General features: G+C 22.7%; 4 protein-coding genes across 4 annotated transcripts in view; 2 read left to right on the plus strand and 2 right to left on the minus strand.

Annotated features, from left to right (window-relative positions):
* Nucleotides 1–638: 638 nt before the first annotated feature.
* PRSY57_0314500 (circumsporozoite- and TRAP-related protein) lies at nt 639–6923 on the plus strand (the record flags this gene model as incomplete). The annotated part of the gene is made up of 1 exon (XM_012905769.2): nt 639–6923. The coding sequence occupies one exon, from the start codon at nt 639–641 to the stop codon at nt 6921–6923; it is 6285 nt and encodes a 2094-aa protein (XP_012761223.2).
* Nucleotides 6924–7542: 619 nt separating this feature from the next.
* On the plus strand, nt 7543–14361 carry PRSY57_0314600 (hypothetical protein; the record flags this gene model as incomplete). Its single annotated transcript, XM_012905770.2, has 14 exons — nt 7543–7755; nt 7855–7922; nt 8002–8056; nt 8197–8249; nt 8352–8427; nt 8559–8952; nt 9056–9246; nt 9342–9387; nt 9528–9582; nt 9705–9778; nt 9898–10014; nt 10170–13264; nt 13395–14225; nt 14305–14361. The coding sequence occupies 14 exons, from the start codon at nt 7543–7545 to the stop codon at nt 14359–14361; spliced, it is 5325 nt and encodes a 1774-aa protein (XP_012761224.2).
* Nucleotides 14362–14612: 251 nt separating this feature from the next.
* Nucleotides 14613–15353, minus strand: PRSY57_0314700 (hypothetical protein; the record flags this gene model as incomplete). The annotated part of the gene is made up of 1 exon (XM_012905771.2): nt 14613–15353. The coding sequence occupies one exon, from the start codon at nt 15351–15353 to the stop codon at nt 14613–14615; it is 741 nt and encodes a 246-aa protein (XP_012761225.2).
* A 1474-nt stretch (nt 15354–16827) lies between these two features.
* PRSY57_0314800 (mitochondrial ribosomal protein L29/L47 precursor, putative) overlaps nt 16828–17500 on the minus strand; it is a gene marked incomplete at both ends in the record, with an annotated part of 702 nt that continues 29 nt past the window's right edge. The window contains one exon of the mRNA XM_012905772.2: nt 16828–17500. This exon is cut by the window's right edge and continues 29 nt beyond it. Within this exon, the coding sequence (XP_012761226.1) occupies nt 16828–17500 (673 nt within the window).

A 17500-nucleotide genomic window follows, 5' to 3' on the forward strand; every position in this document is an offset into this window, starting at 1 on the left:
AAAAAAAACAACATAAAATAAAATAAATAAAAATAATAATAAATTAATAAAGACATTTATACCCCAATTAAAATAAATTATTATATTTATTATTTTTATAATTGTTATATTTTATTTTTATCCTTTTTTTTTGTTTTTTTTTTAATATATATATAATACATAATATTTTTCTACCAAAATTTATAAATTGTACATATTTTTAAATTCTTCTATTTTTTTGTATTTTTTTTTTTTTTTTTTATTATAATATTCATATGTCTTTATAACAACGATATTCTTATTTTTTATGTATTTTTTTCCATATCTTTTTAAATATATATTTGTATTTTGTTATATTTTTATTATATTCATATTTTTTTTTTTTTTTTGTGTCGCCATTTCTTTTATATACCTGTTTAAGATCTAAGGCAATTCATATATTTTTCACACGTTTTTAGAAACTGTCTTTTATAACACATTACTCTTGTTTCTCTACCTGAAATATTTGTTATTATTATTGTCAAATTCTGTCATATGTTTTACAATATTTTAACTTTATCTATTTTAAAGCTTCAGTTAAAAAAAAAAATATATTCATACATATACTTATCTATTTCATCATCTAAAAAATTTCAAATAAAAAATTAAACAAATAACAAATGAAGAAAGCATTTGTATTAATATTTTCCTGCTTCTTACTTTTTTTGCATTTGCACATTATAAGAACGCACTATGCAAAAAATGAAGAAACAAATAAGAAGGATACTAAATTGACAAAGAAACGTAATGTCAAAACTTTCAATAAAAAATTAACAAACAAATCCTTTCTTCAAGTACAACACACTGTAGCAACTAGATCTGTACCACCGCCACCTTGTCTTGGAGATGATTGCTTCTGCCAAAATTATTACGATTTAACATTAATTTTGGACGAATCTGCAAGCATAGGATCAAAAAATTGGAAAAACCATGTTATTCCATTTACTGATAAAATTATAAACGATTTAAAAATAAGCAAAAATGAAGTACATGTAGGAATTTTGTTATTTTCTAGTAAAAATAGAGATTACGTCACTTATGGTGATGAATTAAGATATCAAAAAGATGAGCTTCTAAAAAAAGTAGAAAAATTAAAAAAAGATTATTATTGCGGAGGAGGAACAAAAATATTAGGTGCATTGAAATATTCTCTGGAAAATTATACAAAACATAAAAATATTAGATATGATGCACCTAAAGTAACAATATTATTTACTGATGGAAATGAAAATTCTGCATCTAATAAACAACTTTTGGAAATGGGTTTGACATACAGAAGAGAACGAGTAAAGTTATTAGTTCTTGGTGTAGCTGCTGCTGAAGATAATAAGTTAAAATTAATAGCTGGGTGTGAAGAAAATACCAATTGTCCATACTCCATGAAAGCAGAATGGGAAACTATAAATGACATAACAAAGAGATTAACTAATAAAATATGTCATACAGAATCGGAAATAGAACCAGAACCAGAACCAGAACCTTCCACACCAACACATTGCCAAGGTGATGATTGCTTTTGTGAGGATTATTACGATTTAACTTTAATTTTAGATGAGTCACGAAGTATAACTCTCAACAAATGGAAGAAAGATGTAGTTCCATTTGCCGAAAAAGTTTTGAATAATTTAAACATCGACAAAGATAAAATACATGTTGGAATTATGCGTTTCGCTAATTCTATGAAAACGGATATAGGTTATGAGCAGGAAACAAGATATATGAAAAACGATTTGATAAAACTAGTTAGAGAATTAAAAGATAAATATGGATATGGTAGTGCTACCCATCTTGTCGATGCTTTACAATATTCATTAAAAACTTTTACAAGACACCCCAATAATAGAGTTGATGCACCTAAGGTAACAATATTATTTACAGATGGTAATGAAACTTCTAAAAAGGAAAAAGATATACGAGATGTAGGATTATTATATAGAAAAGAAAATGTGAAGCTAATAGTAGTAGGGGTTAATTTAGCTACGGAGAAAAGTTTAAAATTATTAGCTGGTTGTAATGAAAATGAAGAATGTCTACGAGTTATTAAATGTGAATGGAATGATTTAACAAATATAACTAAAATACTTACAGATAAGATATGTAATACGGGATCAGTAGAATTACCAAAACCTGAAGAGAATCCTGAACCAGTAGAAAAACCAAATCCAGAGGAAAATCCTAATCCAGTCGAAAAACCAACTCCAGAAGAAAATCCTAATCCAGTGGAAAAACCAACTCCAGAAGAAAATCCTAATCCAGTCGAAAAACCAACTCCAGAAGAAAATCCTAATCCAGTGGAAAAACCAGAACCAGAAAAGAATCCTTGTATAAACATGGAAGATTGCTATTGTAAAGATTTTTATGATCTCACTTTAGTTTTAGATGAATCAGCTAGTATATCTGATTTAATATGGAGAAACGAAGTTATTCCATTTGCTTTGGAAATTATTAAAAGAATAAATATAAGTTATAAAAATGTGCATATGGGCGTTTTGCTTTTCTCTGAACACACTAGAGACATTGTTAGATTTTATGACAATGCAAGATATGAAAAAGGGACACTACAGACAAAAATAAATGATCTAAAAAGAGATTATAGAAGTGGAAAGAAGACATATATAATACAAGCTCTACGATATGCATTAACATATTATAGCAAACTTTCAAATAGAAAGGAAGCACCTAAAGTAACCATGTTATTTACAGATGGAAATGATTCCTATGAATCAGAAAAGGGATTAAATGATATTGCATTATTATATAGAAAAGAAAATGTGAAATTATTGGTAGTAGGAGTTTCTACAGCAAATGAGAATAAATTGAAAATGTTAGTTGGTTGTGAACCAAATGTTGTTTGCCCATTTGTTATTAAAACGGAATGGGGATTATTGAAAAGTGTATCAGAAGTGTTTGTAAAAAAAATATGTGACAATGAAGTGGTATTGCCACCAGGAAGCCCCTCCGAATCAACACCTGGAACTCCTTCCGAATCAACACCCGGAACTCCTTCCGAATCAACACCTGGAACTCCTTCCGAATCAACACCTGGAACTCCTTCCGAATCAACACCTTGTAGTGGAACCGAATGTTTATGCCACAATACCTACGACTTAACATTAATTATGGACGAATCTGCAAGTATTGGATATTCTAACTGGGAAAAGGAAGTAGTTCCATTTACTATAGGACTTGCAAGTAATTTAGAAATAAGTGAAAAGAAAGTGAATATGGGAATATTATTATTTTCTGATAAAATAAGAGAGTTCATTAAATATGGACAAAAAGAAAGTTATGATAAAAATAACTTAGTAAGAAGAATACATGATTTGAAAAAATATTATAAATCAGGAGGATTTTCATATATAGTAGAAGCTTTGAAATATGGATTATATTCATATGCAAAAAGTACATCTACTAGATTAAATGTTCCTAAAGTAAATATTTTGCTTACCGATGGGAATAATACAGATACGTCTGATTTTATTTTAACTGAAGTGAGTTCCTTGTATAAGAAAGAAAATGTAAAGTTATTACTGATTGGTATTGGAGATCTTACTATGCATAAATTAAGATTGTTAGGTGGATGTGATAAATCGGATGGTGACTGTCCATATGTTGTAAAAGCAGAATGGAATAATTTAAAATATACGTCAAATTTAATTATTGATAAAATATGTCATACAGATAAGCCAGTAGAAAAACCAGGAGATACTTCATCTGTATGTAATTCTAAGGATGACTGTATATGTGAGAATTATTTTGACTTAACATATATTGAAGTTCCAACAATAAATAGTACATATACATGGAGAAGTGATTTTATGGATTGTTCAAAAAATATAATGAACAGTTTAGTTATTGATAAAAATAAGGTACATGTTTCGTTGATAATATCTTTAGAAAAGAAGTCTGTTCATCAAGGCTTTGATGATGTTAATTCTTATAATAAAAATGAATTAATAAAGACATTAGGAAAGTTAGAGAATTCGACTGTTTTAAACAAAACTAATATATTAGATTCGTTAGTATATGGTATTCAACAATCTTTTGGAAAAGGAAATAGAGAAAACGCCCCAAAAGTTACTATGTTATTAACCAATAGTAATAGTGATATATCTGATGAGAAGGCATTACAAGATATATACTTAAATTATAAAGAGAAATCAATTAAGTTATTGATTATAGGTATAGGTATAACGAATACGGGAAAATTATTTAATGCTGGAGGATGTAATATGAATGGGGATAATTGTCCACATGTATATGCATCTAAAAGTTTTTCATATATTGGTGGTGTTGATACATTTTTAGAAGTAAATAAATGTGATAGTAGTAGCCATAATAATGGAGGTGACAATGGGAATGGGACAGAAGGAAATGTAAATCCAGATACACCTTCATGTAATGATAATGATGATGATGATGAATGTAATAATGATGACAGTAATATTATATGTACAAAGGTTTTAGATATAGCTGTTGTATTAGATCAGTCTAGTAATATATCCAAAGATCAATGGAATGTATATATAAAACAGTTTGTTATAAACACAGTGAACCAAAACTATTTGTCAAAATATCGAAGTCATATAACTATTGTAAAAATGGGAAAGAGTACTAAAGAAAAATGGAGCTTAAATAAAAAAATTAGTTATCAAAAGAAGAAGATTATTAAAAAAATAAACAAATTACCAATATCATATTCAAAAAAGAAGGATATAGCAAAGAGTTTAAAATATGTAAGGACAAAAGTATTTAAAAAAAGTGAAACAAATAGAAAAAAATTAATAATAATGTTAGTTGAAGGAAAGTCAAACAGTAATATGAATGATTTGAGAAAAGAAGTTGGATTATTAAAAGTAAACAATATTGATTTTTTTGCATACGCAATAGATAATATAGATGAAATGGAATACAAAATACTTGGGGATTGTGAAGGTTCAGTAGATATGGGACTTATGGGGAATCCACCATCATCTCCTTCTTATTTGCCATGTAAAAATATAGTTAAGGTATCATGGGATACATTATTATCTTCAACAGATATACATATGAAGTATATTTGTAATGGTTATCCTGAAGATGCCGAATGTTCTGAATGGGAGGAATGGAGTCCCTGTCCTGAAACGTGTCCTACAATTAATAATAATAATAATAATAATAGTAGTGGTAGTAATAACAGTAGTAGGAATAACAATAGGACGTATTTTCCACAGCTAAGCAAAAGGGAAAGGAAAGGACCATACACATTAAAAGGAGAAGAATATATAGGTGAGAAATATGGAAGTTCTTGTATGGAATTGAAATCTATCGAATATCGATCATGCCCTATAAATGCAGGTTGTAATGATATGTGTGGAGATTTCGGTGAATGGAGTGAGTGTAGTGCAACGTGTGGAGAAGGTATACGAGTAAGGAATAGAGATAATTCTTTAGACAATGATGACAAGTGTAAATTATTTAATTCAACTGAGATGGAAGCATGTAATATTCAAGAATGTGGTGATAATAATAATGTAGATATATGTGAGGATATTGGAGAATGGAGTGATTGGTCATCTTGTTCTAAAACTTGTGGATATTCAACAAGAAGTAGAACGTTTACTATTTTACCAGAATATATAGGAGAATATCCTAATTGCAAAATCTTTGAAAGGAGTGAAACAGAAGTATGTGCTTTTATTCCTGCATGTTCTGATGAAAAATGTTTTGAATGGGAAGAATGGAATGAATGGTCTTCTCCATGTAGTCCTAGGAAAAGAGTTCAGAAAGCTCGAGTATTAAAAAATGATGATGTCATTATTAGTAGTGGTGATAATAATAATAATAATAATAATGCTAAAAGAGGGATGGGGCATAAAAATTCTACATTTACTTCTTATAATAATAAAAAATCTGATATATGTGAAGAAGAAGTGCGACATTATTTAGATAAAGTGGAATATGATGAAGAATCTACATGTGAAAATAAAAACCCTTGTGGTGATTGGTCAGATTGGTCTGAGTGTGATAGGACATGTAATGTTGGTGTTCGAATACGACATTTTATATCTCACATGTTTGATATGGTTGGAGATGAAGATGAAAAGGAATGTTTAGAATACTATAATAAAGTTGAAACGCAAGATTGTTTGCATTTACCACCATGTGACGGAGGTGAATGTAGTGATTGGGAAACTTGGGTAGAATGTAAAGAAGAAGATATGATCGGAAACAATTGTCATAAACGAAATAAAAAAATATTAACTCGAAAGTTAGAATTATTGAAAAATAAAGATATAACAAGAACAAAAAATACATCGGATGTTTGTAATGACTATACATTGTTTAGAGAAGAAGATTGTCCTCAATCAAATGATACATGTATAAATGCATTATGTAATGAATGGGAAGAATGGGGAGATTGTTCCAGTACATGTGGGGAAGGATCATTTAAAATAAGGAAAAGAAAAGAGCCTTTGGAATTGATACCTGCATCTCAAGATATAAATGGAAATATTGGTTTGACATGTGCACAACAAAATATAAAAGTTGAAGAAAGAGAAGCCTGTATAGTTCCAGCATGTGAAGATGAATCTACCAACGGAGGAACAGTAGTAGAAGGATCTACTCCTTCTTCTCCATCTGACAGTAATAATAATGATGGATCATCGGGTGATAATACAGGAGATTCAAATGATAAAAAAGGGATGGGAACAGGTGAAAAAGTTTCGATAGCTGCTGGAGTAATAGGTTTAGTAGCCTTAGCAGCAGGAGGTTTGATATATGGATACAATACGTTAAACGGTGGTGAGCCCCCTCATAGTTCTAATATGGAATTTGAAAATGTGGAGAACAACATAGGTACAGAAGAGCAAGAAAATGAAGACTTTGAGGTAGTGGACGCGGATGACCCTATGTGGAACTGATTCACGTGTCTTAAAAAAAGAAAAAGAAAAAGAAAAAGAAAAAAAAAAAAAAAAAATTACGTTTGTGAATAAATAAATATATATGGTATATATACTAGTGAATAGAAAGCCATTTTTGTAATAATAGTGCATCTTGGATTTTTTTTCTTTTTTTTTTTCTTATTATTTATTTATATTTATATAAACTTTAAATTTTGTTAAGATTCATTGGTTCTGTACAAAATAAACACTATAAAAATATCATTTCCACTGGATATATATATATATATATATATATATTTATTTATTTATTTATTTATTTATTTATTTATTTATATTATTGTTTTGTATTTATGAGGGGAATAAACTTTTAGTTCGAATGAGTTTAAAATATTAAATAAAGATATATGCGTATTCTTATTTTAATAAGTATTTCAATTTTATAAATGCAAAGCTATAAAATAAATTATTTTTTTATGTCTAGATGATAAAAAAAAAAATAAAAAAATACATATATTATATTATATATGAGGAACATTGTGAGGGATTATTATGATATAAAATATTATCTAATAAATTCAAATCATATATATATATATATATATATTTGTATTTTTAATTTTATATATAGAGAGAAAAAATGGATTTTGAAATATGTTCAGACGATGATAATTTTCAAAAGGAAAAAAAGGAACATTTAGATATTTCTTACTTTGAGAAATTCCTAATAGATGCTGATAATAAAGAAAATTTTGACAAAAGCTATGATACTTATTTTAAGACTGTTAATAAGGATTTCATATATACACGTCATCATATTTTTCATTCTCATAACGAGGATAATGTGAAGAAAGTAAAATTAAAAAAAAGAAAGAAATACATAAATATATGTATATATACAAATACAATATTGAACACTTCATAAAGAATGTAAAATATTTAATCGTTGTAGATTTTATCATATTATGAACCAAATGTCTATATAGAAGAGTTCAATAAGAAAATAGCACGTGCTTACAAGTATATTCAAAAAATAAGGAAATTTTTTTTTTTTTTTTTCTGGATATATATTTTAATATATGTTATGTTCTCTTTATAGTTTTAAATATGTGTTGCTTGAGAATAATAAGATGCGCCAGGAGGATAAATATTTGGTAGTTCACAATATATATATATATATATATATATATATTTATTTATTTATTTATATATTATTCATTTGCAATTTGTTGCATTATAATTATACGTTTGCTTTTGATTTTAAAAAACGTTTCACTCATAAATTAACTATTAGGAGTGTTTGTTAAAGATGGAAAATAATCTGAGAAATCGTAAATTGAAACTTAGGTATACAAAATAGTACATACATATATATATATATATATATATATACATATATTTATTTATTTATTTATTTATGATTATGTTTTATTGATTGCAACATTTTAGTCATGACAAGGATGTAGAAAAGGTTATGAACAAAAGGAACTTTAGAGAATACGAAAATTGTGAAAAACGTGATTTGGTAATATATATATTTATGTACTACTAAACATAATTGAGAAAAATATACATAAATACGTACATACATACATATATATATATATATATATATATATATATATATATATACATATTTCTTATCCTTTTGTAAAGGAAAAAGAAAATTTAAAGAAAAGAAAAAGAATTGATTTTATAATAAAATATTTTATAAATGCAGCAAAAGAAATAAACAACATAAATATAAATTCTGGGAATTCATTTTTTAGTTATGATCATCTATGTTTTTTAGAAAGAAATTTTTTGCTTGAAAAAATAGAAGATATGAATGAACTTACACAAAATAGTACACTTATGAATAGATTGATTAATGCAACTGAAAGATCAAAAATATTTAAAAAGCCTATGGAAAATAACGAAAAAAATGAGAAATATTCACAAGAAAATTATCCACATAAATTATATACGTACAAGTTGGATCCAAATTTTGTATTTTTAAAACCTCATAATATTGATTCCTTTTTTCTCTTAGATTTAAAAAATATTTATGGTTCGTTCCTAAAAATTTATATACTCATAAAAATAAAAAAAAAATATATATATATATATATATATATATAAATATATTTGTTATACATTACTTCTTTTTCAAGGTGGAAGACAAATTAGGGGGAAGGAAAAATATGGTTACTTATATCTAATCAAATATTTAAGTAATGTTGATGAATATTTCTATATAAAAGAAAAAAAGGGGAATGAAAAAAATGATTTCCCTTATGATCAAAGAAAGAAAATATTTGAAAAGTTGGAAGATGTAGATTATAACTCTGTAAGAGAGAAAATGGTTAGTTATAAAGGGAAAAAAAAACAAAAAAAAAAATTATATATATATATATATATATATATATATATGTGCATACATTTGTTTTTTATTTTTAGGGTGAAAAATATTTTCTTCCCTTACCAAAGGAGGATATGGAAAAAAGTTAGCTTTATTCAATAAATTTAAAATGTTATTAATTTCTTTTGGTAGATGTAGTCATATGTTCCTATAATAATTAATGTATAAATGTTTAAACATAAGAAACATTTTCTGTGTATGTGTATACAATATTTATGATTCAGATATTAAAGAGTTGCGCATTTTAAAATTTTTATTGTTGAAAATATTTAGAAAAAGGTTAAGAAGGGGAAAAATATATATATATATATATATATATATATATATATGTAATAATATATTGATGTAGGATTATATTTTAATGATTTCAAGCTGTATATTATATTTCCGTATAATCACAGGTGTAAAGCAAAACATTGTGATAGGACATTCTCATTTCCATTAAAAATTGTTATTACGGGGAAAATAAAGAGAGGTATCATATATTCAAAAAAGAAAAAAAAAAAAATATGCACTTATTTATATGTATATATATATATATATATATATATATATATATGTTATATGTGTATATATTTTTTTTTTCCTTTTTAGAAACTGTACTTTTAGCTAGACACTTGAAAAAAAAGTTCACATTAAAAATATACGATTTTAATAAGATAAAAAAGGAAGTTGAACATATATGTAATAATAATAGATATATATCAAATGGTAATTATAAATAATTAATAATTATAAGGGTTACACATAAAAAGAAAAACATAAATATTTATTCATAAATATTATATATTTTGATATTGCACTTTCTTTTTTTTTTTTTCTTTTTTTTTTTTTTTTCTGTTGAACGTGTGTCTAAAAAAATTTAGAGAAGAATGACGAGAATGTAAAGAACAAAATAAACATAATAAAAAAGTTAAAAGAGATAATAAAAAAAGTTTATGAAAAGAAAGAGGATATTTTTCAAGTGGATTTATTATATTATCGTATAAAATATGATGAAGATAAATTTTATAAAGTGAAAAAAAATAATGAGATTATGAAGAATGGAAAGATGAAAAAATATTATGGTTACATTATTATAAACTTTTTTTTTTCATTAAAAGAGTATATAATGTTTGAATATAAAGCGAAGAAATTTTTTCTATACAACCAATTTGTACATATAGGGGATATGAGAAAAGAAAAGAAAATTCAATCGATTGTCTTTTCACCAGATGAAGAAAATAATATACAATATAGAAATATTACAAAAATGAATATACAACAGAATAACAAAAAAATTGAAGAAGAAGAAGAAGAAGAAGAAGAAGAAAAAAAAAAAAACTTGAATAGAGAAAAAGATGTTACAATAACAAATGAGAAGAATTCAATGCAAAAGGACAATGGAAATATTATAAAGAAAGATACAAATATATTAAAAGATAATAATAATAGTAATGATAATAATATGATATCTTACAATGAATATAATAATTATAATAAACATGTTGAAAATAATATTTTATTTTTTTCAAATTTTATATGTCCAGTAGATGATCTATTTTATATGAAAAAAAATTATGGAGGTGCTATAGATTTTCATTTTCATATAGAGAAAAGTTTGAAACAAATAAATTCAATTTTATATAAGTGTATTAATAATAACTGTTCATGTGATATGAAAGAAAAAAAAAGAATAAAAAGGGAACCTCATAATTATATAAACAATACTAAAATAGATAAAGAGAAGGAATATATAACAGAAATGAACAATGATGAAAAAGAAAATATCGAAAAACATATATTGTTATATCAGAAAAAATATATATTTAGAAAAAAGAATGATAATTTGAAAAATTATTTCAAAAGGAAAATTCATATTAAATGTAAAATTAAAAATACAAAATATTTGTATCATTCATATAATATAAAGGATTCAACAAGATACAAGGAGATACAAAATAAATATTACAAATTTTATAATGAACCAAACTTAAATAATAGTCAAGAAGACAATAACAAAAAAAACCATGATAATATGAAAAAAAGAGAAAAAACAAATCATTCCAATTTTTATTTTGTAAATAAAATATACCGGTTTGATAAAAATTTTATAGAAATCGAAAATTTTTTAAAAAATTATAAAAAAAAAATCGGAGGGTTATATCAAAGATATTATGTTATTAAAAAAAAAAAAAATATGAAAGATATATATACATATGCAAGTAGATTATTATCAAAAGTTTTTTCTTTTTTAATTAAAAAGGAAAAAAAAAAAAAAAAAAATTTGAATTGTAAGAAATATATGAAGAATTATCTTGATAAAAAATGTTATAACATTCATTATAGCAATAAGTATGATAATGTTATAAATAATGAAGATAATAAAAATGAAAATATTTATGATGAAAAATATTTTATGAGAAGAATAAATATAGATGAAACCATGTCTTCTTATTTTAAACTTAGATATTCTAATATAATAAAAACATATATTACTCATTTATTTAATTTATTTATATGGAAAATAAAAATGGAAAAAAATATAAAGAAAGGTATACAGTATATATATAAAAATATTACAAGATTTATAGACTTTATTAATTCTATAAAATATATAAATCAATTTATTGAAATGTATAATAAATATAATAAATTAAAAATTAAAAATTATCACGTTCAATTATTATTACTTGAAAGGTTAAATAAAATACAACAAATTATATGGTCGGAGATCATAGAACAAAGAAATCATAATATTCATTATAATAAATATATTCTATATATATATAAATGGATATATATACAAATATATTTAATAATATATCATGAGTTTTATTTAATTAATATAGAACATCAATTATATATTGATATAGATTCTTTTGTTAACGAATTATTATATTCCATAATACACATTAATATAACAACAAATACATTAAAAAATGATAAAAAAAAAAAAACAAATATAGATTCTATATTTACATATATACCAAAAAATCAAAAAGAATTATTTACATATGATGATCATCAAAATTATTTTGATTTCCCATTCTTTCATATAATATTACTAAATATGAATAAGTTCATTATACCAATAATATCAAATAATGTTATAGAATATAATAATAATAATAATAATAATATAACACACAGAATTAAAAATGATGATACTATAGAAAATCTCGTATTTTCAAAAAGAGAAGAATATATTCATTTGTGGGTAAAAGAATTTCGTTCTATAAATAATTATAGATTCTTTTATAAAATGAAATATCTTCTTAATAATTTACTAATAATATTAAGAACATATTTTTTCATATTCCAAGAATTAAACATTTATATTTACAACTTTGTAACATTACATTATTTCTGTATATATAAAAAAATTAATTATATATTTGGAAAGTTGAAAAGATATGTTCAAGCCCATCGACATATCCCCTTTTATTTTACAATGACTCTTAGTACAAAAAGAAAAAGGAAAAAAAAGAAGAAAACAAAAGGAAAAATAATGAATGTAGACAAGATAAACCATGAAGAGAAAGAATTATATATAACACAAAATAAATATGATATGAATAGCACAATGGATAATAAAATTATTAAAAAAATACATATATTTAATATAAGAAAAATCTTGAACCATATTTTAAGTTACATATATATTTCACAACATTTTCTAGTCATTTCAAAGGAACATTTACAAAATGTTATCATAAGTAGTTTATATTTTATAAAAGATAGAAAGAAAAAAATGAATTCTTTTATATTTCTTAGGGATATTTTAAATTCATATGTAAATATATATGGTGTAAATAAAAATTTCTTCATATTACAAGCAGGTTTAATGTATCATGTATATAATTATGATGATAAGATGAAGAATTCTAAAGAACAAGATGGGTACATTTTCCTTTTGCACTTTTTCTTTTTCCTGATTTTTTTTTTTTATTCAAAACCTAAAAAAAAGCATCTCAAAAAGGTGATTATTTAGAGTGTGCGTGGTTAAATATTACGAGCACATCATACAAACATATATATATATGTATATATATATATATATATATTTTTTTTTACATTTTTATCTTTATGTATTTATTTTTTTGTTTTAGATTTTTTTTAGATACTTACATATTATCCAAAGAAAAATGAATGATCAAGGAATAGACGAACGTAAAAAAATCGAAATAATCAAAAAACAATTTTCTTTCTTACATTTTAACGAAGAAACTAATAAATCTAATGAAAAACAATTATGTGATTATTTTTATGTCGAAGTAAATCACCAAAACAATTTAGAAAGAAAAACTTCAGAACAGGATGATTTGTTGAAGGGGGAATGTACTTCAATGTCTAAGGAATTAACGAATTTAGAAAATATTAAAGATATACAAAGTGTTCAAAATGTACAAAGTGTTCAAAATGTACAAAGTGTACAAAGTATTCAAAATGTACAAAGTATTCAAAGTATTCAAAATATTCAAAGTATGGGTGGTATGGAAAATATAAAAAATATAAAAAATATAACACATTTAACATATAACGAATTTATATCTTTGGGATTATTTAATTTTATAAAACAAAAGAAGAGGAAGCAAGAAAAGAAAAGAAAAAAAAAACACATAGAATATTATATAAAAAAGGAAAATGAGAACTATGAAATTCGTTTGTTCAATAAATTTTTATTTAAAAGTTTTTTGATGTTTTCGTTATTCCCTAATTTTAATGAGAATATTTGTATATACATGAAGAATTATTTATTTAAATTTATTGGTGATGATCTTTCATCATTAAAAATATGGGTAGAGGAAAAAATACAAAACATGGACAAAAATGTTAATACTTTAAAGGTAAATTCCGAAGAAAATTTTGTAAAAGAAGATGATGAGAAAAATGTGGCTGGATTAAATAATAAAGGAGTAGAAATATCTCAAACGAAGAAAGTAGCAAAAAAAAAAAAAAAAAAAAAAAAAAAAAATATATATATATATATATATATAATACATTTTTCAATTTTAACAGATAAGAGTAATGGATATATTTTTATTTCTTCTGATGGATTATAATTATAATTTTTAAAACATTTATCTATCAATGAATCTTTTTATAAGTGTAAAGTTTAAAAAAAAAAAGAAAAAAAAAAAAAAAATAACAAAATAAGGGTACATTAATTTCGATAATGTTCCCTTAAAATGATATGTACATAAAAATAAAAAAAAAAAATATATGTATGTATTACACAATGGAAATTATAATATATATATATATATATATATATATACATACACATATGTGCTTATTTATATTGTATTTTTCATTTTGATCATTCTTCAGAATAATGTCTCATCAAAATTAAAAAAAACAGTAGACTCCAAAATACGCTGATCATATTTATTAAAAAAAACTTCAATAGCATTTTGGAAATTTTTTACATAAGGTGAGTTTTGAAAAAAATCTTTTAAATAATTAACAAAAGCGAACTTAGATTCACTTTTCATTTTTTCATTATTACCTACAATGTCAAAAGTTGTTTTTTGTTTTTCATATGAAGATGTTTTATTATTTTGTATATTATTATTAATGCTTTTTACATTTTCTATATCATTCATATGTTGTAAGTTATCTTCTTCATTTTTATATATCATATCATTATTATTATTATTATGATTTATGTTATTCGTATTATTTATATAACTTCTCTTTTCCTTTACATTATTATAATTATTAATTTCTTTTTCTTCTTTATTTATATCATTAGGATATAAGGTGTTAAATAATTTATTTACATTCTTTCTCATTTTTAAACCACCATTCATATTATTATAATCATTATTATTATTATTGTTGATCATTTCTGAATTCTTAATATTTCTTCCTTTAGGTCTCTTCAAATCATACACTTCATTAAAGTTCAATTCATTTAAATCATTCTTTCTATTTTTATTCATAAGAATGTTCGTTAATAACATATTCCCATTTTCTTTACTTTTGGATGTGCTATACGAAGAAACAAATATACAATAAATAAAATATGAGAAATATAATAAGACTGTCAAGTTTAAATTATACATTGTTTTTTTTTTTTTTTTAAATCTTTAAAATAATCAAACTTAAGTATAAATTATTATATATATACAAATACAATATTCTGTATATATTACATTCGAAAAAATATAAAAATATAAATATCAAAATAAAAATGTAAAAAATAAAAATATAAAAAATTAAAAATAAAAAAAATTTTAAATAATCAACTAATATATTTTTCTTTCTTCTCTTGTTTTAAAATTTATAACAAATGTTTAAGAATGTATTATATTAATATATATATATTATATATATATATATATATATATATATATATATGCCATTTACTTTTTTCCACAGTTTCAAGTGATATATAATATGTAAATAAATAAATAAATATAATATATATAAATATATATATTATATATTATTAAATTTGTGTTTTTTATTTTTTATTCAATTTTGTTTTTCCTTTTTTCACATATATATATATATATATATATATATTTTTTTTTTAAGGTTTCCTTTCGTGTAAAATAATTTTTTTTTTTTTTTTTTTTTTTTAGGTGAAAAAATAAAATATATTGATAGTACCTTATATGTACAATATAATATATATTATTATGGAGAGTTTTAAATATGTAATAAAAAAAAAAAAGTAAAAAGTGTACTTGATATATATAATATATATATATATATTTTTTTTTTTTTTTTATTTATTAATTTAATATATTGTATTATTTTATATATTGCCTGTTTAATTTTATGTATTTTTTTATTATATAATTCATATAATATATATTATTATAACTCCTCATTCTCACAAGAATGACCTTATTATTTTAAATAATTATATATATATATATATAAAATAATATATGTATATAAATATAATATCACATATTTTCATAATTTCAAAGAAAAAAAAATAATATATATATATATTATATACTCCTTTTTATATACAGCCCTTGTATTATTTCCACTTAATATAATACACAACCTTTTTTGTTTATTTTATAATTATTTATATATTATGAATATACCTGAAATAATTGATCGTATATTTTTTTGTCCTTTATAATAAACCATACAAATATCTCGAAAGAATAACCTTTTTTATTTTTTATTTTGTAACACCTTAACGTATATTTAAAATGATATATAAATAAACAAGTTGAATTGTATTGGTTGTATGATTTATATTTTAAAAATATTTATTTGAATATATAAATATTTGTGTGTGTCTATGTTTTTTTTTTTTTTTTTTTTTTTTTTTAAATTAGTGTATAAGTGCCGTTATACACACGTTATATGAATATTATTATTCTTATTTAATTGGTCGTATATAAAAAATAAAATAAAAATAAAAAAAAAATAAAAAAAAAAATAATAACATTGTGTACATAAAAAGAAAACCTTAAAAAAAAAATAAATATAAACATATATATATTTATATATATATATATATATATATATATATATATATATATACATGTGGGTATATATTTATGCGCGTCAATATAGCCTGTGTAATTTACTCATATTATTTCTTAGGGCAATTATATTTTGTTTTTTCCATGATATAAAACCTGGTAAATCGGAATATTTCCTTTGGTATTTAAAATGTGGAATTAATAAGTACATAGTTTCTTTTCTTAAAGGATTAAGTATAATATCAATTTGTTGTATTTTGTTTTCTATTTTTTTTATAGAAAAAGTTAAAGAAATTTGTTCGAGTGAAAAAGAATTATATTTTTTTAAAATATTCATTTTATGTTTTAAACATAATAATTGTTCATTTAATTTAAATTTCTGTATTTCATAAAATTCTCTTTCTTCTTGTTTTTTTAACATGTCCTTTGCTCTTAAACATTGATCATGAATAGCTCTTCTTGATAAAACAGTCAAAATTCTTTTCATTGTTAATTTAACTTTTTTTAATCTTCCATGTTGTAACATTTTTGTACTATTTTGTAAGTGAAAATATTGTTCTCCTAATAATTTATTCTTTTCTTTTAAACATATATAATATAATTTATGTAAATCTTCAAAACTCTTCTTCCTTAATAAAACGCATGGCCAAGCATCTCCTGTTTTACTATATTCTATCTTCTTCTTCATATCCACATTATTATCAAGAAAACTATTTTCCCATAATTCTTCAATTCCTCGCTTGACCACAAAATTT

Source organism: Plasmodium reichenowi, chromosome 3, assembly GCF_001601855.1.
Source record: "Plasmodium reichenowi strain SY57 chromosome 3, whole genome shotgun sequence".
Taxonomy (NCBI): domain Eukaryota; phylum Apicomplexa; class Aconoidasida; order Haemosporida; family Plasmodiidae; genus Plasmodium; species Plasmodium reichenowi.